This window comes from Crocodylus siamensis, chromosome 4, assembly GCF_052110815.1.
Source record: "Crocodylus siamensis isolate JL-2025a chromosome 4, ASM5211081v1, whole genome shotgun sequence".
In the NCBI taxonomy this organism is placed as follows: Eukaryota; Metazoa; Chordata; order Crocodylia; family Crocodylidae; genus Crocodylus; species Crocodylus siamensis.
Genome location: NC_143398.1, coordinates 128331879 through 128357575, shown reverse-complemented (window position 1 = coordinate 128357575; position 25697 = coordinate 128331879). Strand labels below are relative to the sequence as shown.

At 41.5% G+C, this 25697-nt stretch overlaps 1 protein-coding gene across 1 annotated transcript in view; it reads left to right on the top strand.

Annotated features, from left to right (window-relative positions):
• The window catches only part of SHISAL1 (shisa like 1), a 125911-nt gene extending 115250 nt beyond the window's left edge, over positions 1-10661 (top strand). The window contains exons 3-4 of the mRNA XM_090043778.1: positions 95-418; positions 10091-10661. Of these exons, the coding sequence (XP_089899904.1) occupies positions 95-418; positions 10091-10097 (331 nt within the window). The 3' untranslated portion in view covers positions 10098-10661. The remainder of the gene's footprint in view (positions 1-94; positions 419-10090) is intronic.
• The last annotated feature ends 15036 nt before the right edge of the window (positions 10662-25697 follow it).

The following is a 25697-nucleotide window of genomic DNA, read 5'->3' as shown; positions in this document are numbered from 1 at the left end:
TAAATTATTTTTTTTAAAGCACTGATAAATAGCTAACATGATAAGTTCTATTGATATGTTGGATGACTTCCTTTGTTGTTTTCTATTTTTACAGCAACTACAGTGCACTATTAGGAGTGTGGATCTATGGCTTTTTTGTGTTGGTCCTGCTGGTACTGGACCTTTTATATTACTCTTCGATGAACTATGATATTTGCAAATTTTACCTGGCAAGGTGGGGAATCCAGGGAAAGTGGATGACACAGGGACAGAACAGATGGATTAACCCTGCTCACGATACAAGCCAAGTACAGGCACAGACACAGCCTCAGCCTCAGCCTCCGCTTCAGCCGCAGCCTCAGATGTCACAGGCAGTACCTACTGTAAAAGGAGATGCTTTAAACCCACCACTGATGTCTTTTCAGAGTACATCTGCCTGGTAAGTTAAGATACATTGTGGTCTTTCCCCTTCACCCCATATTGTTGTGACGTATAGAGGCACCCACTAATTATGATGTACAACAATGAATATATTTTCATTTCTAAAGGAACGTACACTCAAAGAGTTTGGTGTAACATCAGAATGGAAAACCATTTTAATTTGTTAGGATTGATTACATTACTATCAGAAATTGTGAGCTGTCCCATCTTGTCAGACCTATGAGTATAGTTGTATATTACAATGTGGTGTACACATGTTCCTCAAGATTTCAAGAGGAAATGAGGTAGATCAGGATATATTTAAATGCTTTCTGCCATGTTTCATGCAAGTACAATAAGTCATTTAAATACCTACAGTTCCACTGGAGCTAATATTTATAAAGTATTATGCTGAGAAATTTTGCTTTGACATCAGGCACCAGGGAAAATGTTTGTCAATAGCTTTTTCTTTTTGCATAGAGGCAGCCAGGCTTAGGGAACAATAAAAGGATGGAGAGAACCTCTGCAAACTGCCTAGGAAGTGAGGAAACTAAGACCCAAGGAGGTGGGACCAAATGAACTTATGCTACAGAAGCCTACATAGAAGACTTACCTTTTTACAGTCTCCTCATTTTGACAGCCAAAAAATTCTGTTTGGGGGCTCCTGAACCAGAATGTTTCTGTAAGTCCCCTTCCAGAAAATAGTGCCACTCCCTTCTTAAACAGTTGCATCCCAACTGGTGGGTTATCTCTCATCCCAAATGAGCATTAAACAGTTTTAAAATAAAATCTTGTGGGAAGGAGTTTCCACTTACTAGCTAGCCTTAGAAATGAGCTCTGACAAAGGAGCACTGAGTTTAGGTAATTTGAAAGACTGGCAGAGGAAAGGTGCCTGAGAATGAGCTAACATCAAAAGTACAATTTAACAAATATGAGAGAGAGAGAGAGACCTAAGAAGCAGGCAGATCACATGGTGCAGGCAGGAGCAATTGAATACAGTAAGAATGCTACTGGAGATGAAGAAATGTTAAATCAAGGTATAAAGCAAGGTCTTAGGAGTAGTAGGGACAAGGAATGACTAGTATATTTTAGAGCTGCTGTAGCAGGATTATCATTGAGTTTTGGCAAAAGTAAGTGCTTGTACATTAACAAGTTCACAGGCAGGCCCTGCATTTGCACCTAAGCAATAAGGCCCTACAGCACCTAAGCAATAAGATCTTGATACTGAGTGGGTACAACCATAATATAAATGAGACTGCGAGTGTGATTTCTGTTGTGATTTTCCTAAATAGCATATATTTGTTTTAAAGAAAATCCTGGAATATGGCTGTATTTTCATAATATACCTTCACTTTTATTTGTGACCGTGGGTTAGGAATAATAGAAGTAGGTGAGCAGCTGGAAAAGGAGTTGGAAATAATGCATTCAGTTGAGCTACTAGTTATATACCTTAATAACGAGACACATTTCAGCACCCACCCAAGTCAGTTTACTTTTCTTGCTCACATTCTAGAATTATTTTATCTTTTCATTAGGAAAATAAAAATGGTGCCCTAACATTTTTCTGTCTCAGACCAGATCTAACCAATCTTCATAACTGGCCTCTACATTATTATAGACTGCAATTCCAAACATTCCTGAACATTTAGGTTTCCAAAATCCAGAGAGAAGGAGAGCCATTTTTTTTCTTCTTGAGAAGGCTTTTCAATGCATTGCAGAAGCCCTCATGACCATTGTTTTCCCACAATTTTACCAGAGTGCTCTAACATAGCAATAGCTAGAAGAGGGATTAACAGTTCCTACTCAGTAGAATTAATATGAGGTTTGAATGCACCAAGGGACAGAATTCTGATTTGTAAGCAAGGAGAGTTTCTTCATCCTTCATGCTGTCTGCAAACTGCTGGGAAAAATTAACAACAAAAACAATACGAACATTTTATTCCCTAAAAGGCTGTTGTCTACTTTGATTTCCAGCCTCTTTTTTGTGTTTTCCCTGCAGTCTCAATTGGATATGGTAGTGTTCTTCACATGCTGTTCTAAACTGTTGCTTAGTGTTGTGCACATTTAAACAGCTGGCTTTTCCACTTCAGTACCAGTAAAAGTGATTTCTGTGTATACATATTTTCAACGAAAACTCTGTGTTAATGAAATATTTAGGTTGCACAGTCAGGAAATGCTGCAGTTCCTATAGCACTTTTGCTTGGGGGTTTTTTATTTTGTTTTGTTTTGATATATAATGTATAACACAAACTGTAATGGACGTAGACACTTACTAGAAAAAAATTGGACAAAATAAAGTTGCTATGGGAAACAACCACTTTCATGATCTTTTCTCTTCTTTTTGTGTGATATTAAGAGGCAACTTTTAATGTAGATTCATAGATGTTAGGGTCGGAAGGGACCTCAATAGATCATCGAGTCCGACCCCCTGCATAGACAGGAAAGAGTGCTAGGTTCAGATGATCCCAGCCAGATGCCCATCCAACCCCCTCTTGAAGACCCCCAGGGTAGGGGAGAGCACCACCTCCCTTGGGAGCCCGTTCCAGACCTTGGCCACTTTAACTGTAAAGAAGTTCCTCCTAATGTCCAGTCTAAATCTGCTCTCTGCTAGCTTATGGACATTATTTCTTGTGACCCCCAGGGGCGCCTTGGTGAGCAGGGCCTCACCAATTCCCTTCTGCGCCCCCATGATGAATTTATAGCAGCCACAAGGTCGCCTTTCAACCTTCTCTTGTGGAGGCTGAAGAAGTCCAGGTGCCCTAGTCTCTCCTCGTAGGGCTTGGCCTGCAAGCCCTTAACCATACAAGTGGCCCTTCTCTGGACCCTTTCCAGGTTATCCACATCCCTCTTGAAGTGTGGCGCCCAAAACTGCATGCAGTATTCCAACTGCGGTCTGACCAGCATCCGATAGAGGGAAAGTATCACCTCCTTGGTTCTGTTTGTCATCCATCTGCTGATGCATGATAAAGTGCTGTTAGCTTTTCTGATGACTTCATCACACTGATGACCCATGGTCATCTTGGAGTCCACTAGGACTCCAAAATCCCTTTCCACTTCCGTGCGACCGAGCAGATCATTTCCTAGGCAGTAGGTGTGCTGGACATTTTTCCTCCCTAGGTGAGCACTTTGCATTTCTCCTTGTTAAATTGCATTCTATTGTTTTCTGTCCATTTGTCCAATCTGTCCAGGTCTGCCTGTAGTTGTTCCCTGCCCTCCGGTGTGTCTACTTCTCCCCACAGTTTTGTATCATCCGCAAACTTGGACTTTGTATTAATACAGTCTCCTTTAAATTTATTTTTCTCCATTTCCTAAAAGAAAGATAAAGCATGTGTGTTGAATTGTATTTTAATATTTAAACATTTAATTTTAGCTCGTGTGTCCTACTTAAAAAAATAATATTTTAATAATTATTGATCTGTTCCTTAGCTAATATAAACTGGTATAGCGCCTGGCCCATTTTCACATTGGGTCCACACTGTAAACAGTTTCACGGCAGGGACTGTCTTTTTGTTCTCTTTGTGTTAGCGTGATGTAGTCCTGGTCTATGACAACAGTCACTAGGCACACTGGTAATACTAATAATCAAAGGGCTGTGGCACGCTATAAACCAAAGGTATCCCTGGGAGAGTCTCTCCCATGATGTGACTGTGCCATTGCTCCAGTCCCAGCCAATAATGAACTACAGAGGACAAAGTTTCTCTGTTGGGAAGTCCTGTGCAGCCTGGGGGAAAGCAGCAAGGGGTAGAATTCTATTTTTTTCCCAAGAAAATGCTATGGGAGCAATTTGCAAGCTGTTCTCTTTTCTTCCTCCCTAGTGAATCGTGTGTGAAGGATTGCCTGCATGCATTTCTCAACATTTTCCTATTCATTTTGAATTTCCCACTCTTGTCCCTTGTATTCCATATGTTTGACTCATTCTCATGCTTGGTCTTGCCCTTACTTCAAGGAAGAACTTCTGATGTCTGCCACAATCTAAAACAAAGACAAGATGATATTTTATTTCACATTCAAGTAAAAAAAATAAAAGCAACTCCTGATGCAGGGCAATATGCTTTTTTTCTTGGTATCTGAAAAGCAGTTGAACAGATTGCCACAACAGGTCAATTCTCTTATTACTTGTTACTCCATGGAATGAGAACATTAAAGGCACATGAATGGTGACTGCTCTGATCTCGAATCTGTTTGTGCAGTAGCTGCATCTAATATATATATTGTTCTACAAGGCTAAGGACAGACATTTGAAAAGCCTGAGCCTGAACTGATTCAATCTTTGCAGGTTAGTCTAACCTGCCTAGGCAGAACCAGCTTGTAACCATACAGGTATCCCCTCTAGACTGAGGAAATGCAGGCATATACCTGCAGTAGCTCAGGCTAGAAGCCCAGGAGCACTACAGCAGCCCTCCCTTCCCTTCCATAGTGCTGAGCTGAGGGGGAGGTATGGCCAGGCCCCTGCAGGGTGCTCTGATTAGGGAGGAATAATCCCCCTCCCCCCACCATGTTCCTCTGACCAGAGACAGAGCGAGCAAGGAGTTACACAGCATTTGTCAGCCCATCAGCCAAACAAACGCCTCTCTCATTAGTTCAAACTTTTCTTAAACAATTTTTTTCCAAGGAAGGAACCAAGGGACATTACCAGCTAACTGTTGATTAGCTGCAGAAAGCCCTAAGTGGACACTGTCCTGTCTGCCTTTGTCCTATCTGCCCTACACAGACACCATTCAGCATTAGCTAGCATATCACATGCTGACTATGGTCCATGCTATGGGAGAGAAGAGGGAGGGATCCCTGCTTGAGCAGTGAGTGGTGAGGTAGGGATGGAGTAGGGGAAGCCAGGCAGACCCTGCTGTGCCTGCAAGTCTCTGATAGAGCTCCAGCCTGGGAGCAGAGGGGCAGGGCCAGCTCTGCTGTGGAGCTGAGAGTCCTACCTAGGGCTGCAAAGCATCTGGGATAAATAGTGCTTTGAGTTCCATCATAGCATGTTTTAGCCTCCAATAAGGATGCAGGATGTTCCTTAAAGGGCACAGGCAGAAGTGACGATGTTCATCCAGTCGGGCCACAGAAAGTGGTCTATAGCCATGACTAAACATAAGTGCATGGCTGCAGACCACTTCAAAAATGGCCGATCAAGTGAAAATCTGAACCCTCATTGCAGATAAAGGTCAGATAAAGACATTTCAAAATACAGCATTTTCAGGGAGAATGGGGCTCCAATTCACCCACCCCACCCTCCAGTACTGCCTGTGGAACCCCTAGGACAAGCTCCTTCTGCTCCCTTTCCCCACTCCCATTCTGGAAACAGTGACAGGCTGGCAGGGACCATTGCTAAAGGAAACTGGCTGCAAGGATTCCCCTCCCCCCTGGAATAAACAGTGAACTTCTGGGGGATTGTTGCAACTCAGATGCTTCCTGTAAAGCATACTCAGTTACAGTGGGGAGCTGCGCTTCAATTTGTGCCCAGTGAGAGACCTAATGGTGATGAGTATATCAGGTAATACAAGATACACACAAATGTTCCTGATTTGATCTTAAGGCATCCTCTAACTCAATCCAAACTCAAATTTTGGAAAAACTGATATCAAATGTTTAGGGTTTTGTTTTTTGTTTGTTTTATCAGCCTTCAGTGTTTTGGTCTGACCTCCAAATAGCCCAGTTACTACAACTGCATCTGTAGGACATTGGCATAAATGGCCGCATCTGCCCATGTACATTTGCAACCAGATGAGAATTTTGGTTTAAACATTAGACTTATCTTTGAAAAATATTTTCAAGTAAGAGAGAGATCGTAGGGCAGACCGTCAGCCACTGTAAATCAGTGTTATTCTACAGACTAAAATGAAGCTAAATCAACTGTTTCTAACTGAAGTGCTTCTGGCTCATATTTTCTTAGAGACAGCACAACACACAACAGTATGATCTTTAACCATGGAACAACAAACATCATCAACATTATTGCAAGGGGCAAGTTGTTCAATCTGCATATTGTTTGAGTAGCCAGGGTGAATCCCTCAATAAGTGAGAATCAAAATAGCTCCCATATCAACACAGACAGGCCAAAAAACAATCTGTGAGAACCCACATTCACTGCAGCAGCACAATTTAAATTCAACCCAGCTTCTTCTAATTTGAACTTTTCTGTCTTCATCCCCACAAAGGTCATTTTTTAAACTAAATTTAAGAACTGAGCAAATAATAGAGCTCTTGGTTTAGCCACTAAATTAAATCACATTTTTCAGGGTTGTTTTTTTTTAACAAAATGAAAACTTTTTGGTTTTAGTCTATCCAAAGCATTTTGTTTAACCCAAAACAGGATTTGTTTTGGATTATTTAAACCTTTAAATTACTGATTTTTTTTTATAGAAGGATACTGTTTCAAAATGAAAAATTTCAAACAGTTCAGTACTTTATACATGAAAGACTTCATTTAGAAAATGTCAAAGTTAAAATTTCAATCTTTTCAATATTTTTCAACCTCCGCCCTTTTTCTGACCTAATTCAACCTGATTTTGTAAATTGCTTCAGGTCCCCCACAGTTCAGGGAGGGTTTTAACAAAATTTCCTATTCACAAAAATATTTTCTTCAGCTCTAGACAACAGTCCAAAATTCCAAGCCAGTTTCATTCCTACAACTCTACATGCTGATGTCACCATACCAGCCCTATCCTGAAGTAACTCACAGCTCCCTAAGTGCTTCTCGCATTCATGACATTGGGGCTAGGGTTCTTAAAACAACCACAGACAAGAGGAGGACTGTCATAGTGGAGTTCCTTTTTACTACACTCTTCCCCTATCTGCTCCTCCTCTGGCTCACCCTTTATGTCAGGTTAAGGGACTGATAACATAGAAACACATTCCACCAATATTATGCCAACATACACTACACACCCATGTGCTTAATGACAACCAAAATTCTGCCATATGTCAGGGCTGTATTTTTAATGAGAATCTGACCTTTCAAATACTCTGTTAGCAGAACTTTTCATAAATAATGCCTGTGCAGCTACAGACCAGATATAGACATTACACTTGTACTAGCATAAGTGATTGGAAACCAGTCTGTACCTGTAACAGCACAGAAGTTCAGTACACACAGACTAGTTTAAAAATGGTGGAACCCAGGCTAAGATTTGCCCACACCCCTACAAAGGGCAAACGTGTGTTCTGTTCACTACCAGTCTAAACTATGCTGCTTACAGAAAACCACATAACTTACATTGATTCTGCTTTGGGCTTTTTTGAATGTCTGTTCCTGGCCATAGTCTAGTAATTGCAACAGATAAGCTAATAAACCTAGCTTTCTTTATGCACTTTTAGGGATTTTTAGAAGTCTTTACAAAACTTTATGTAGACAATTGAAAAACCATGTTTTTCATGTCTATAAATAAAGTTTGAAACAAACTTTAAGGCTGTTTTTGAACAGGAAATTGTAGAAGACTTCAAAACCAACTGCAGGTTTAGCAACTGTTCAGACAGTATTAACAAAGGTGACAAAAACTATTAGACCTCCTCATTTGTATTTTTCAGAGACATCTAATGCTTTTTGGACCATATAAAATATTTTATACTTCCAGTATCCAATAATGTCAAAATAACATTCAAAAAACGAATTGGGGCCCTTTAAAAATCATGTATGAAATGATTTTTAAGCAAATAATATTTTTGGCTCCCATTCTCTTTATGTATAGGATTCATTAGCTTTCTGCTTTCCACATTTTCTCTGCAATCATGAAAATTAGAAACTTAAAAAAAATTGAAAATGCCAATTCTCTCACACTGTTAATTCCAACATTCAAATGAAATGAAAATAGGCAACACTGTGATGAAAAATAAAACGGGCATGTATGAGTGGGACTAGTTTTAAAGGTATTTATAACCACATACAAAAGAACTGCCTTTATCACAGAACTTATCAGATTTTTAGCGAGTTTACTCAACAGTTTTTATCTTTCCATCACAAAACCCAGGGAAATTCTATTTCTATTGCATTTACATTCAAGAAAAGTCAAGTTCTTCTCCACTTCACTTGGTCTTCTACAATGTTTTTTTATGTTTCCTTGGATAAGGGCTTCCACCATTCTCAGCTGCTGAATAGAACTGTGTTTTATATGAAAACTTAAAGTTTGTAGATTATTACAAACTGAAGCAACAAGTTAGGCAACGAAAATGGCAAAGACTCTAAAACTATGGTATCATCATGCCTTTCTGTTTGCTTTTCTCCTGAACCTAGTTTGTAGGATTTCGCTATATATCTCTTATTAAAATACTTGAAACCTGTATTGTACAAATAGTTATGGCAGCAGTTTTTCTGCTGCTTGGATTGATTAAGAAGACTACTATGATTCCCAAAATTAAAGAAAAAATTAAATCAGACTGGGCAAAAACAAGTATGGAAGTGTCAGACCCAAACATGAACTCCTCAGAGTTTGAAACTTACTTTATTTCTTCAAGTGAAGATAAATCTCACTAATCACTTATCTACATAATATATAAACCTATGAAAATAGTTGCTGGTAACTAAAGTTGATTTGTAAGCTATACTGTATTAATTTTCACCATTTCGTTTCACTTTGGTGCATATCGAGCACATATACCCCCTTATTTCAGTTAAAAGAGTAGAGACAGTTTCAGCAAGAGAAGTGATGACAGTTTTTCTTAAGAAAAAAAGGAAAAACAAAAAACACACTGCTGGTTAAACCCATGCTGTTTTGAAATCTTAGTAATGATAAATCAGCTGGGATAGCCTATAAAGAGAATGTTAAGCTTCCACAATGTCTTTGTTATGAAAGTTAAAACTTAAAAACAGTATTTTACACACCACAATTTCTGTATCCATTCTAATTGAGGATTTCAACAATAGTTTCAGGGTGTGTTTGTCTGCAGCTTTGGGCACACATAAATCATAGCCTTTTAAATTATATGGCTTCCACTCTGAAATACAAACACTAAATGTCACATTACATTACAGTGTAGACATTAACTCCTGCAACTGAATTCTCATATTTGATTTCATGATAACCAAGTTAAATGTAAAGTACTATGGGAACATAAAGTAAATATGAGAAGAAATGCCAACTATCTTGATTTGGTCTAGAATTTTTCATTATTATCATTATTTAAATATACCTTGGTTTCAGATCTTTTTACTGAACTTATGAACGTTCACATTTCAAATACTGCAGCCTTTCTGCTTACTGAATTTTCACAGACTTCAATGAACATCCTAAAACAAACTTGGGTCTTCAGTGGTGAAGTAATAATTACAGTCATAGACTGATACAGAAATCAGGCACTGTAAAGCTTTAAATAACTTGACTGCACATTTTAAAAAATATATTAGGTGTTACTAGTTGGTAATTTTACTGTAGCATTAGTAATAAATGGAATTCCTTTAGTAATATGTCAAACTTTAGATCACTTCCAATGATTATGTATTGCTTTTTTTGTTTTATTTTGCTTTGTTTTTTGCCTCGTTCTAAAGCATTAAGTGGGAATCATATGTTAGGATCAGGTAAGCATATCCCATATGCTCTGTTTCCTGTGACTGCAGGAGACAGGCACTAATGGGTCCCCCACTCCATGTCCTTCTGTGTTTTCCTCCATCCACAAAATTACTCTTTTTCTCCTATTGCCTTTAATTACTTAAAGAAACAAATAAATAGCCTTAGCTGCTCTTAATTTTTCCCTTTTATTTCAGCAGGTAAAACACTGCAAGAAATACTGCTGGGCCCAGATTTACATACAGCATTCATTGTCATGTCCATGATTTGAGGACTGATCTCAATACTGGCTTTTTCAAATGTAATTTTTATACTACCATTGAATATTGTGCATTGATCATATCAGTGGTTGTTTTAAAAGAAACTATCAAATTATTAATATATTTTCCCCTTTATATTTTAAGCTTGATTTTTCCATTATTGAAAAGTAGATCCCAGCAGACTGGCATTTGAGGGAACACTAAGATTACAGCCATGGATTCTGTTTGTTGTTATAAAATCAGCTTCTAAATTTGCTTGGAAAATTATAGAATATCCTAAATATATCCTAGTTTCCATGTGCCAGTCTACAAATCGCAGTCATTCTCTACTTAGCAAACTCAGGGCTTTTTTTAAGAGTTGGCAGTGTCTTACTAGTTATTATAGTGTCTGTTACAGTTAAATTGTGGCTCAACTCAACAATAATAAAATGTCATATGAAAATAGATTTGTTGATATGTGACTTAGTCTCGATTGCACAGACATGTAATCTGAAGCAAGCTGAAGCATATAAACTAGGGCTTTGCTAAAATTGTAAATAAATAAATATATTATTTTTTAAATCCAAGGGGTATAATGGTGGTGCTTTCAAACTCTTCATAGTTTCATAGGTCTCCCTTTGTATGCAGAGTGATTAAGTTATTCCTATCCAGTTCCTGAGTGTTGATGTTGTCAGTCTGTCTGCAGCAACTGAAAATACAAAATGGTCTTCTGCCATGCAACACAGAAGTTTAAGTTTATAAATAACATCCCAAAAAAACTGCAAAAGGCTGGAAGTGCCATTCATGCACTGTGTATAATATTTGTATCTCAATAATTAGATGGTAGCATGCAGTTTCTTTCAAGCAAAGGTTACTTGCATGTAATAGTTAACCTGGATTCTGCTCCAACATTCTTCTCATACTTCAAAACAGACTGAAAGTAAGCAGTTTTGGCTAAGTAAGGGAATTGAAGCCACACAGAAACATTGGGCTGGAAGGGATTTAGGAGGTCCCTTTAGCGAACCTTCCCTGCTGCTCAAAGCAAGAGCATCACTGTCTAAAATGATGAATGCAGAAGTGATCCCTTAACCACTTCTTTTCGTCAGTTGTAGGATGCAGTTTATGGCAAATTGGTAATTATTGTTTTCAGAAGTAAACACCCAGCGGTAAGAAAAGGTATACAAAAATTTAAAAAATGTAAAACCACCAAATGAAGAAATAGGCAGAATCTTTGCAGCCATAACTCCACTGAAATCAATGGAATTATATCAGCAGATAATTGATGTTTGCTTTATCAATTTCAGAGGAATTTACTCAGTAACCCACGCATTTTTTTAAATGTTTCCTGAAATATTTATTATAGAGAGATTCCTGGAATGGCTTCTCTAGTCTAGTTGGGAAGATTATTATTGGTCTTTTTTTTTTTTTTAACATGAGCACGCAGTTGCTGTTTGGTATTGCCTTTCTGTGTTTCCTCTCAGATTGATAGTAGGGCAAATCAAGATGAACATAATTTAAACCAGTGTAAAAGAAAAATCAGGTGGTCCCAGGTACCTCTTGTGATTGCTTTGAAATATTGCACTTTGCTTTGAAATTTTGCTCTTTGTTAATGAGGCCTTCTAAATTTATCTGGTAAACATTGATCAAACAATTAAATTAGTGTCTACCCTAAAGTTGCTAAATTGTGACAGTAGGGGAAAATTATCATAGTGGCCACATCCCCATGCAGTAGCCATGGGGAAAAAGGCAGCAACATAAATTTATGCTACTGCTTTTTGCCCCAGCACACAGCCCCACACATGAGATTAGTATGGGGAAAAATGCTTCAGGTGGAGTAGGAGAGGCTGGGGTCAGTAGCTGGGCTGGCCCCAGCAGACATGTCTTGGGTCCTGGGGGCCTCCTGGGAATCCAACAGTGGCAATCCAGGTGTGCAGAGTCTAGCCAGCAGCTAGAGTATGGCTCTGGCCAGCCAGGCTCTGGTTTTGGGTGGTACACACTGCTGCTAGATGTGCTACTCCGCTTCTTTTCTATGTGCTTTTTTTTTTTTACTGGGATTTCCTGGTATGCAAATCTGGCTCTGTGATGCAAATATACAGTGCAGAAAACCAAATCACGTGCATGGGGTGTGTTTTGCAGCACCTCAAAAGCCTCTGAGTTGCTGCAAAACATACATGTGCTGTCATGTGGACTCAAGCCAGTAGGCACATCTACATCTGCTATAAATGTGCCTGAATAAACTCCAGAATAGTGTGCACCAGAATTTATTGCTCCCAGGCTCAACATTTAAATATGCACCCAGGACTGTAGCACATTGAGCCAGGTCAGTACAGCCCCAGCTGGCAGGAGGCTGTGGAGGTGGTAGGAGGCAGGAGGCTGCCAGCCTGGATATGCTCTGCCCCAGCTCAGTCTTCCGCAGAGGAGCTGGCTGGGGTTTAAAGGTGCTCCAGTGCAGGCTGCCCCCTACAGCACTCATGCACCAACCAGCACTGTCTACACATGAGCGCATTCAAGTACTCTGCTGTAGGATAGTACTTGTGTCAGGCAGTACTATCCTATGGTGGGGTTAATTAGTTTACTGCAGCCTAATAGAACCGCACATATTGATGGTGATGCTTTACTGCAGAGCTAATTAGTCAACTCCACAGTAAAGTGAATGGGTAGATGCATGCTGTATGTTTGACTTTTGCCTGGATTTATCCAGGTTTAGTAAGTTGCAAGAATTCCTTCCTTCTCTGTGCATGGTCTGCATAATCTAAACAGAAATCTCCATCCTGGTGTTTTCCCAAATATTGCTGTACAGTCAGTGTAAGCAAGAAGAAAATGAGCCCTCCCCTTTCCCAATGACATTCATCTTTCCGTTCTCCCAGTTGTAAACAGCATCTCAAAGGGTGCAAGAGTGGATTGAGAAGAGACAGTGATATTGTCTGCCTCTTCCCACTCCTAACTGTCCTAGTCAGCTGAGCTGGCTGATCTTACAGCGTGCGGTAAGTATGCTTTAAATCAAGACTGGATGTTTTCCTAGAAGATATATTCCATAACTCAGCCAGAAGTTATTGGCAAGAAACTGAAGTCACTGAGTTAAATGCCACAGCATGAGGTTAAACTAACAGTCTCCTCTGGTCCCAAAGCCTATGCATTCCCAGATCCTCAGGGAGGGTCCCCAAGTCCCTACATGAATGCAAGTAGGTTTAATCTATAGTTTGTAAAGTGATATGCTGGTATGAGATCGTTCTGGATGAAAGATGGTGCATCAATGTATATTATTACCTTATCTATGCAGAGTCATGCACTTCCTGCTGCAATTCAGCTAGTATGAAAATCTTGCCAGTCATTGATTTTTTTTTTTTTTTTTTTTTACTATGCTGTAACTATGAAACTGGGGTGTTTATGAGAGACAATTTAGTGCAATGGGTTGAGGGCAGAGGTGTCCAAAGATGTTTAAACATTTTGTCTTAGCAGACCACTTAGTTATTTGTTTGAGACAAAAGGGAGCCATTTATAGTCATAATATTATTATAGCTAAAGGAGTCTGGAATCCATTGCGTATTCTGTTGACTGCTCTGTAATAGGCTTGCAGTTTTGTCTAGGGAAAGCAAAGAAAACCATTCATCTCAGGAAGACTAAGTCTGTCTTAGAATAATATTGCTGTATGATATGGTGAGTGGTTGGGCAGGCCAACTAATACAGATTTTTTCTTTAGTATGGAAACCATCTGAGGGCAGTTCAATGGCCCATGTGTTCTGAATCCAGGTCCTGGTGGATGTACCTCCACGCAAACAAACACTGTCTCACTTGGCTCCAGTTTCAGAAAAGAAGTCAGCAGTTGAATGAGACTAAACTGTTCTTTCACATCTCAGCATGGTTCCATCAGGCCATCACTGAGGTACATGAGGAACAGCTTGATCATAGCAATTCTTATTGATTTGAATGAGTGTCAGGAGGTGTATCCAAGCAAACTCTTGAACCTTGATCTCTGCTTATTCAAACAGGCAACAACAACAAAAAAATCCTGCTTCGCACTAACGTATAAGGCAGGGGCTTTCAACCTTTTTGGATCATTTTACCTCACTGGTGGCTGGATGCAGAGCAGTGTACACCCAGTCACCAAGTGGGGGGGGGGGTGCACGTGGCCAGATGTCGAGTGGGGGGGTGGGAGGGGCTTGGTGCACAGCTGGATGCAGAGCAGCAGCAGCTGATGCATGCAAGCTTCCCCCACCCTCCACATCCGGCTGGGTGGGTGGTGCCTGTACAGCAGTGTGGGATGGTGCATGGTGGTGCTGTCCCCACAGCCCTGTGCATACCCCCTAGCACCTTCTCAAGTACCCCCAGTTGACAACCCCTGGTATAAAGCTTCGATACAATAGCATGAGATCTGTAACTTAAGGAATCTAAAATGCCTACTGAAAAGCATTACTTGCATGTCCATGTGAATATTACTAATAAAAAGATCATACTGTGGTACTTGAGCTACATGCCTTTGCAGGAGGTGGTGCAATGCTGCATCAAGCTAGGAGGAGCACTTGTAAGACTGTGCGTGAAGCAGGCACTCCCTCTAAGGTGCACTGTGCATAAACTGCTTCATTTATTACAGTGGAGGAGAGAAGTATGCTGTCCCTCTCTGTAGTTTACTATAGTGTGGGGCTAATGCCAAAACTGAGCCTCCTTTCCATCCTGTGAATACTACATGGACTGACTGCTGTGGTAGAGGTCATGTCTGGCAAGCCTTTCTGCTGTCAGGCAAAAAGAGCCCTTGCATGTTTGGTTCAAAATGAGGTCAAACAGACAGTAGTAAAAAGTGTAGATTTTCAAAAGTCAGCTCTGGTTTTGATGTTCTTGAAGTCCTTCTGTAACTAGTAACCAAACTTCAGTGCTGAGAGAGGTGAAGGTGTTCATCGCTTTGGACTTAACCCCATAGTTTTAGTGCACAGTGCCTCTCCTCTCTCATCTGGAGTGAATCTTTGCAGATGGAGAAGTTTCCTAAAAATAACTAGCCATAATGTCCTTAATAATTTTGCACTAGTTTGTTTTTGCATTGTGTAGTCTCTTGCAAACTGATTAGAATCCTTATATAAATTGAAGTTTTAAAATCTATTAAAAATTTAGAAAAGCAGTTGAACTATCAGTGAATTACATTTGGATTGATTTTCCTGATTTTTGGTACTAAACCAGTACTCCAAATCTTCAGTGTAGTTATGCATGTAACCCTTCTGCCATGCAGTAGTCAGCAGCAGGAAGGACCAAGTTCACATTTCCGGGTATCCCATAAATTACATGAGTGGTTTGAGCCCCCACCAAGAAATCTGGAAACACTAAATTTGTTGGGGCACCCTGTATAAACAAAGCCCCCTCCTTGCCAGCATGTAAACACAAAACCCCAAATTTGTTACAGAAAATAAAAACAAAAAACAAAAGAAAACACTAAATATAACTTTAAAACATTATTAACTACAAAACAAAGTCTATAGGTGGCACCCTCTTGGGGGAGGCTTCACCCATTCCCCAGCAGTCTGGAACTTGGGACTTCCCAACAGGTAGTTCCAGGGGCCTGAACCCCTATACCTGCCCTTCAGCAATGAGCTGGAGAGGGAAGTTCACACCAGAGAGTCCTATGAACTGCTCCTTGGGTTCACTGTGCTGCAGGGAGCTGCTCAAGAGCATGGGTCTTTCTGCATTTCAAGGGGCTCTGTTGCTCCTGGAGAAGTGGTAGAGTGCCAATCTTTGCTCTCATGGAGAGGCTGGGGGGCGGGGGAGAGGATGACTGCAGAAGGTGGTTTGGGGAGCAGGAAGTTGCAAATTAAAACCCTGGTCCAAAACTGGTAGGATTAGAAATGCCCAGGTTTCAACGCTGTTTAAAACTGCTAGGCCTAATTTATAGCCAGCCAACCCAAGGAGCCAATACCCTCTTCCCCAGTAGTAATCCCTTACAACTTCAGAAAAGGGAGAAGAAAAGGAGCAGAGAGGAGTTCCCAGACACTGGGACAATTCTCCCTCTTTCTCCTCTCTACCTGAGTTTCCCCTTTTACTATCGGCAAATTCCTTTTCCCTTGGAGGTGACTTCACTTTTCAGCAGCCCCTAGCAGCTTCTCCTCCCCAAACCAGCCAAGCTCACCTTATATTCCTCCACATGACATCATCCTGGCCTTGTCCAGTCAGGGAGTGCCACGCTCCAGTCTTTCTCTTAGCCAATCTGCCTGAAAAGTCTTTGCTCCCCTGGCCAATCAGGCCAGAAGATTTTATATATTTTTCCCCAATACAGCTTTCCATGTGCACAGCACATGGATAGAACAACAGGGCCATCTTACCCACATAAAAAAACTACACATAAAAAACCCCCACAATACACAACAACCAAAGGCATACACTTTGCCATACACAACCCAAATGTGTGTGGGTGTTACACTAACAAAGTATCAGCTTCTGCTTGCTGCTAGTTCAGACTTTTGGTTGCTCATTCTACCCCTTATACTCTGAACAATAGTCATTTGGAACTCAGAAATTTGATACTTCACTATGCCCTGTCTCTAACGACTATAGTCTTCAGACAGGGCTAATGAAGCTACTCTATTTTCACCTAGGTTCCCTAACTCCCTCCTTCCGGTGCTGGTCTTCATTGCAGAAATGGAATGATATCAAGTAGTATGCATGACAGTTTCATTCAAGGAGATTGGTTTCCTTTTTTTTCTTGAAGACTGCAGTCATGTAGGGTAAAAATGGCTGATGCTTGAATGATGGAATGGCAGTTGATGTGAAAGGAAGTGGTTGAGAAGTTTTCACAGATTCACAGAAGTTTAGGGCTGGAAGGGACCCCGTGAGATCATTGGGTCCAGCCCCCTGAGCTGGGCAAGAAAGACTGCTGGGGTCAAATAACCCTAGCAAGGTGTTTGTCCCGTCTCCTTTTGAAAATCTTTAGGGTAGGTGCCTGCACCATCCCTGCTGGGAGTCTGTTCCAGAGTCTGGTCACATGAACCATGAAGTTTTTCTTTATATCTAGTCTGAAACCACCTTCTAGGTGTTATGACCATTGCTCCTGGTTTTCCCCAGGGCACTTTGGTGAATATTTGTTCATCTAGCCCCAGTGCTCTCCCCTAATATATTTGTAAGCTGCCACCAAATCCCACCCCCGCCCCCAAGTCTTCTCTTTTCTAGGCTGAACTGTCCCATATCTGTGAGCCTTTCCTTGCATGGCTTGCTCTTCAGACCTGTAATCATATGAGTGGCTTTTGTCTGTGACAAACTAAAGCCGTTCAATGATGAGGCAAGGCCACTTAACAGAATTTTGATAGTGTTGGATTTAACAAGTCTACTAAGTCATTTTGGACACAGCTTTGGGCAAATTCTAAACCTCAAAATCAGGTTCATCCAACAGATCTTTCTCAGAAATTTATGAGGCCTCTACAATAGAACTTGAAAAGAAAAAAAGGCCAAATGCTGCTGTAACCTGTTACATGCTGAATCACAAGAATGCGAAGGGGTCAATCTTACTTCCCATGAAGTCAATGCCAAACCTCATACTGACTTCAGAGCTGCAGGATCAGACCCAAACATGCCACCTGTGCTGGCAAACCCAGGCAGCGAAGGCCTCTGCAAGGTCTTTCTCCACAAAACTCCAGGCAACTCACCATGACAGGTCTGCACAGAGAGAATCCACAGCTCCCTGCTCTTACATGTCCACGCTCACTGGTCATGCCTGAAGCTGAGCATCTACTCAGAGATGAGGAAAATCTTTGTTTTCCTTGCTATGTAGGCCAGAAGTTCTTTGAGGAAGTGAGCAACATTGTCTTTACGGTGCTTTAGAAATAAGTGGTCAATTAATAATATATTAGGGAGAAGAGGTTCAGAAATAGAAACTGCGGGTGAAAGAGAAGGAAAATTATGTAACCCTTTACATGGGCTCCTTACTTTGACAAGCAAGGACAGTGCAGGCGCTCTCATACCAGTGCATGGTAAGACACCTGACTCCTCAGAGAAATAACAGGGGAACCACAGGACTGCACATCACAATTTAGGCTTCCCTATAAAAGAAAATATCATTGCACTAGAAGTAATTAGGAGGGATTTTAGGCTTCCTGACACCAGGGGAACACCTGTCATTTTTTCAAACGTTTAAAGCACCCATGGGTGCTTGACATATCATTATGTCCCATGATGCTGCCTGTCCCCCAGGCTCTTAGATCATCCCTGCCATATTGTGAGAGGACTTATTTTAATTACTAAATGGAGATGCATACAAGAAAAATGTCAGGTCCTAGATGGGACCTACTCAGATTAATAGAGTTTGGCCTATTTTAAATGGGGTTTAAAAAATAAGGAAAATGTTAGTTTTGTTAAGCCACAGGATCACCATATTGAACAATTTTAAGGTGCAGAATTATTTATCTTAATCATAAGGTGATTTTCTTTATTGCTGTTTAAATAGCACAGCTAGATCATTATATACACTCACCCTAAATCAAAGAACAAAAATGTTTACTCAATGTAGGGGTTTCATGAGAGAAAAGGTGAAGAACAGACCTGACTTGGAGTACCAAAAATCTGAAAAATTAACCCAAACATAATTTACAGCAGGTTTAGTTAGTGTTCTTCATTCTTTTTAAATATATTTTAAAACTTCAGTTTATACGAGGATTCTAATCAGTTTATAAGTGACTACACAACGCAAGAACCAACTAGTGCAAAATTATTAAGGTGATTATTAAGGAGAAACTATTGACTTTCTGCATGAAGCCTCCAATCCTGCACCTGAAGGTCTGCAAAGACTAACTCCAGATGAGAGAGGAGAGGGACCATGCACAAAAATTGTGTGATTAAGGCATACACGCTCAGTCCTGCAAGGTGATGAACACCTTCATCTCTCAGAACCACAACAAATGCATTCTTTGTATTAAATGAAATTAATAGAAATTAAAGATAGTTTTTAAGCGTGTAGAACCAGGTTCTACATTTGACAATTTCCCAATTAGTACATGAAACTAAACCAATCTGTTAAGGATTTCACACACACTACTGTAAAAACAGCCAGTCCTTGGATGTATTGACAGACTCTGCTGCTTTGTTGATGTACATGTTCTTTAAAGTAAACTGTTTATTTTATGCCTAAATCTTTTACAACTTTCGACCTGTAAGATACAGACTATTGCAATATCTTTTTTTTAAAGAAATCTTGCTGTCCAGAGATTCATGGGCTCTGAAATGATCCAAGTGACAAGTTAGCTCAACTCCTGGAGAGGGGTAACTTGTCAATAGTTTTGTGAACTTTAACTATATTGGACCTTCATAGCCTTTTTCCTAGCACTGATTTTTGCTAATGTATCCACTAATTGCACTGGGCAAAATTAAAAAAACTTGGATCTCCTTGTGTCTCCTGAGAGTGAAGAGGTTGTCAATCAGACCTTCTTAGTGATGGTGTTCCAGAGTAGAGAAAAGTTGAAACAGTCAGTCATATCTGAACAGCAAGGAATGATGTAAGTTAAGTACCTAGTGCAATAAGAGAGCAATTTTAAAATAGTCTCATGGCTTTCAGGTGACCAGCAGAGGAAAATACTTTGAAACCACTCTCATAAAACAGCAGAATAGTCCTCAGAATAAAGCAAAGAGTGGTATCCTCACTATGTGATAAAAAAAGTATTCTGGCATGTCCATGCACAGGTACAAGTGGAGAGAGGACTTGATTTGCACATAATAAAAAACACTGTTTGAGACGTTTGTCTACACAACAAAATAACTGCACATTCAAGTGAATAGAAGGAGTTTGTGCTAGAGCTGGTGGCTAGACAAGAAAAAATAACCAGTTGGGTGAAGTCCATTCAAAACGCTTGTTTTTCATGTTTTTGGCCATAAACAAAAAGACAAAAAATGCAAAAATAAATCCTTTTGAGCCAAAACAAAATGTATGACCTCATTTGTTTTAAATATGTAGCCTTTTTCACTTTTTTTTAACTTTTCACTAGATTTGTCAGATTTTTGTACTGATCAAATTCAAAAGTGCAGCAGGTGTGTGATGGAGGCATACTGGACTTTTTCCTAATAAAAGTCACCTGTATTTTACTGTACAAAGCATAAAAACTGTGTGCCTGGCATGCTTTATGAATAGGGGTCTGCCTAACTTGCAGGGGGACTTACCAATTTTTGCAGGTTAATCATGGCCTAATGCTCATGGTCATTTTGCAGCAGCCACACCCCTTGGTTCTGATTGTTGGAGAGGCCCTGCCCCTCAGTGCTGATTGGCAGAGAGGCTCCAGGGAGGGAGGAGGGACGAGGGGCAGCCACTGTCTTGATGGCTGACTGCCTTTCATGTGGCCCCACCCCTCGGTGCTGATTGACGGAGAGACCTTGGCGGGGGGGAGGAGAGATGACGGGATAACCTCCATTTTGTCTGCTGCCCATCATGCCACCCCACCAGCTGGCACCAAGGACTGCCGGCTCCCACTGGGGAGCCAACATTTTATTTTTATTAAGTTATGTTGTCATTGATTTCATGGTTTCCACAAAATCTGCAACACCATGAATTAAGTATTTCCCTATTTATAAAGCATGAAGCTAATCCCACAGGGATTTGTTGTGTGAACTTCATTGTACCCTTTTTAGTCTTTTCTTTGCCACTCCATCAAACTGGAACTGCTGCATTCAGCAACCTTTTTCACTCACAGCCAGGTCCATTTCAGATTTTATTTTCTGTTAAAAGCCTTTTGTGATTAAATGGAATTTGAATGTGGCCATCTGCTTCTGAAGCATCATCATAAAATAGCAAATAAAAACATTAAAAAGGGCACCTGTTCCTAAATCTTGCATTGCACATACCGGAAGAAAATAAGTTTGAACATTACCCATGCTTATATTTTTACAGTGTTCAGAGTAGGTGCCTAGCAGTTTGAATTCAAGCTCACTTTGTGCTGGCTAAGAACTAACTCCATTGCAATGAATGTAGTTATGACAGCGATAAATATTGCGAGATCAGAATCAAGCACAAGTCAATCTACTTCTGCATTGGGATGGTCTCTTTGATAAATGTCAGGCCCATTTTTGTTTTTATAATAGATTTACCCCTTATAATAGATTAGCACAACCTTCTAATTTTCTTTGAAGCATGGATTGTAGGAAGACTGACATACTTAAAAGGTTTTTTTCCCTATGCTTTTGTATATTCCAAGGACCCAAACACGAAACAGCACTTTAGAGGCATGTGGGCCGCTTTTAAGTTTTACTTCCTGATGGAGTAACAATATTAGAAGCTATTTAAAAGCTCCAGATTTGCTTCTGACATATTTAAGGAAAAATATTGTGTGTGTCATTTAGCCTGTCCATTTCTCTCAATAGCACTTGAAAGGTGTCTGGGCTAGTTGATTTCCATTTCATTTTGCATTTTAAAGGCTAAAATCAGGAACTGACAACTGCTCTCCATTTAGATTGTGGGAATTTAACTGAAAAAATAACGCAAAATGTTTATGAGAAGAGCATTAAAGACCCAGAGCATTAAAGACAAAGATGAGGTACTGAATTGTTTCTGGAAGTTCCATTGTACTGTTTAGTCTCACTGTACTGATTCAAAACTAACCTAAGTTGGTAGTGACCAAAAAGTTATTGGAGGGGAAGAGGGTTGGCATTAGATGAGATTGGTAGTACAGTAAACAGAAATATCTGACAAGACTAATGCAGAGCTCTAGGCAGAAAGCTTAAAATGAGTGACAGAAAACATGAAGTAACCAAACTGCTTTGGATAAAGACAAACAGCTAATAGAAAATGCAAGCAGTTCTGGAGGCTGCATCAAAGACACAAATGGAAAAACGCATAGATCAGGAGGACAAAAACAACAGGTAGAACATTTTCTTAAATAGACCAACCCCCAAATAAACCTCTAGAAATATGTGATGAAGACCTACCAGCAGAGCTTGATACTGATTCTTGGAGCCATTACACTGGCAGAAGTTAGAGAAGCTACTAGTAAATGAGAAAAAAAATACCTGGAAAATAGGCCTGTGGATTTGGATTCAGCCGATTTGGGGGACAGTGATTTGATTTGGTGATTCAAATCACTGTCCCGAATTGATTCAGTCAAATCTGATTCAGAGATTCAGCTGCTGCTGAATCTCTGATTCATGCAGGCCCCATCCCCCGCCCACTTTCAATGGCTGCCCCGCCTGCCCCAGCTCTTTGGGGGGAAAAAAGCCTCCACTCAATGGCTCCTGCCTGGCAGGGGGCAAGCCGCGCTGCCTCACGGCACATGGGGGGGCTCTGTCATGAGCCCCACAGCCCACACCCATTCTCCCAGCCCCCCCATGGCTATCCTGCTCACCCAGTCTCCAGCCCTTTTTTTAAAAAAAAGGTCTGACTCACCAGCTGCTGCCCAGCAGGGAGGTGATCCTTGGTGCCCCACACTGCCCTGTGCTGTGTGGGGAGCTCTGCCATGAGCCCCCAGAACCCTCAAGGCCACTGCAGCAGGCAGTGAGCTTGGGTGGAGGGTTTGTTTTCTTCTTAAAGGGCCAGAGCTAGGGCAGGCAGGACAGCCATGGAGGGGGCTGTGTGAGTGGGCAGGGGTTTGGGGGCTCATGGCAGAGCCCCCCATGCATCAGGGGGCAGTTGAGGGCAGCGGGGATCACACCTCTGCCAAGCAGCAGCCAGTGAGTGGTGGTTTTTTATAAAGGGCCAGGAGGTGGGACTGGGTAGGGCAGCCATGGGGGGGCTGGGGGAGCAGGTGGGGACTAGGGGGTGTTCCAGGGGTCTGGGAGAGCAGGCAGGGGATGGGGTCTGGCAGGGGTCTCCCCTGTGGTCCCCTTTTCATTCCTCCAGCCTCCTCTAGCCTCCCCTTCCCCTCTTTGTTTTAGGGGCTGTTTATTTTCCACCTATGGGAACTTTTACTACCTTTAATATTCCCTCAGCCTGAAGAAGGGCACATGTGCCCAAAAGCTTGCAGAGAAAGAAGTTCTTTTGCAATTTCTTAGTTGGTCTAATAAAATATATCATCTCTGAATCAAAAGTTTTAGAGTTTTGCATTTTCTTTTCTTAATGTAGTCATTTACCTTGTATTGAACAAGCAAATCATCCTTGAATCACCTAGCCACACTCTCAACAACCATGAAAAAAAGCAGTTGCATTTATAATCCCTAGTGCCAGATGCTTCCAGGTTTCTTATTTCGCCATTAAAGCTTGAGTAACTCCATGACACTCAAAGCTGCTGGATTTTACACCAGCATCAACACTTGTATTCTGATTTCTAGTTTACAGCATCCCTTTCTGCAATGACTTAGCACTTTCCTTTTTCCATTTCTTATTAGAAAACCAAAATTCAGGGTGTTACAATGCCATGCATCTCACAAGGTGTCTTTTAAATGGACATAAAATGAAAAATAGTCAGTGAGCTGGAAAAGCACAGCAGAAAGGGTTGCTGTTGTACAGCAGGAAGCAAATGAATGTTTGCAGCAGAGTTGCACAGAGTTGAAGCTGGCACAGGTTGTGGAGAAAAAGAGTTAGTTAAGAAAATTTACAGGCACTAGCTTAGTAGGCAAAGAATAACAGATTTATCAACAAGATTTTGTGCAGCTTTCTCTTATCAAATATGCAGAGTGGAAAAATTTCCAGTAAAACTGAGTGAAATAAAATGGAATACCTACATTACATCTTTTTGCCATATTTTAAAGGCAAACTCCCTTGCTGTTTGCTCCCAGTCCAGCAAAGCCTAACTTGAGCATGTGTTAATTTTGTTCACATGAAGTTTGTGGGCTTTCCTGGATCTGACCCAGAGGGCTCAGCACTTTGCATATTCATGTCTAAGTCATCCACCTACAAAGGATCAAGGATCTAGCTATGTTAGGCCTGCGTGAAGCTTCAGTCCCTGATTTGATTCAGCAGAGGTTCAGCCCAATTCAGGGGCCGAATCTCTGAATCCAAATCAAATCAGCAGACCCTTTAATCTCTCCGAATTGAATTGGAATCCTCCGAACAGATTCAGACAGATTCAGAAAGAGATGAAAATTCGGATGTGAACATACCTTTAAATGTCTTCTCTACATACATCAAGGTAGCAGACAGTTTGTGAATGCTGTGATGCTGGGGCAGATGGAGTGGACAGGAGCCCAGAGGAGCACAGGGGACTCCCCAGTGCGCTTGGCAGCGAACCCAGAAGTGGACCAGAAGCACTTCTGGTCCACTTCTGGGTTCGCTGCCAAGCATGTGGGCCCCCCCTCTCCTGTGGGATGCACCATCCACCCCAGCATCGCAGCGTTCACAAGCTGCACCTGATACCTTGAGGTATGTAGAAAAAACACTTAAAGCTGTGTCTACATCCAAATCGCTGATTCAAATCAATGAACAAAATCACCACCCCCTCCCTATTCAGGCCGAATCCAAATCGAATATGGCCCACTTCGCACACCCCTACTACATGTATCCTTTTGCAGGATTGTAGTCTTGCCATTCCTTTAATAATACACCTCAGGTGGTTGCTGCAGACAGAGATTCACAACTCCTTTGAAGCTGTGTACAGTTGAATCACATAAGCACACTTCTAAGCCAGGTTCTGTTTGTGCTTAAAATGGAATAATTACACTGATCCCTTTGCAGCCACTAGAATGGTAGTGTTCTAATACACCCACTGTATTGTGCCTTACTGCTGCTCTGATTAATTACTATCAAGTCGTGCAATTAAAAATAGCAATTGGATCAGCAATGCATCGAAAACTAAAACTGGTTAAACAACTATTAAGCATATTAACTATTAAGCATCGATCCTCCCAGTCTCGGGCTATGGGCTGAGGAGGGAGAGGAGGATCCACGCGGTGAACCAAAGACTGTGGCGCTGGTGTTATCGGGAAGGCTTTGGCTTCCATGACCACAGCCCGCTCTTTGGAGAGAGAGGCAGCGAGCTGCTGGGAAGAGATGGCCTCCACCTCTCCCCCCTGGGGAGGAGGCTCTTCTCAGCCAGGCTGGCTGACCTGCTCCACCGGGCTTTAAACTAAGCCCGCTGGGGGATGGGGGGACTACCGCCCCTGCTGGCCCACTGAACGGCCCTTGCAAAGCCAGCGGACCAAGGCACTTAAGGGAGCCCACCCCTGCCCCAGCCCTGGCACAATCTGTGGGCAAGGCAAGAGCCCCCAAGGGCACACTTGCCTGCCTGTACACTAATGCCAGGAGCCTGGGCAACAAGCAGGATGAGCTCGTCCTCCTGCTCAGTGCAAAGAAATATGATGTCATTGGGATAACGGAGACCTGGTGGGACTCCACCCATGACTGGACCACGGGTATAGAGGGCTATACCCTATACAGGAGGGACTGTGTTGGCAAAAGGGGCGGGGGTGTAGCTCTCTATGTGAAGGAAAGCTACATGTCCCTGCAAGCTGATGTTGGCAACCGGCATGGACAGCTAGAGACCCTCTGGGTAAAAATTCGTGGGGAATTCGGCACAGGGGACACAACGGTGAGAGTCTACTACAGACCTCCCACTCAAAGTCCCGAGCTTGACCAGGAGTTCGCCTGGGAACTGACTGAAGCCGCTTGCTCCAGGACCTTGGTTGTCATGGGTGACTTCAATTACCTGGACATCTCGTGGGAAGATCACTCAGCTAAATCTGAGCG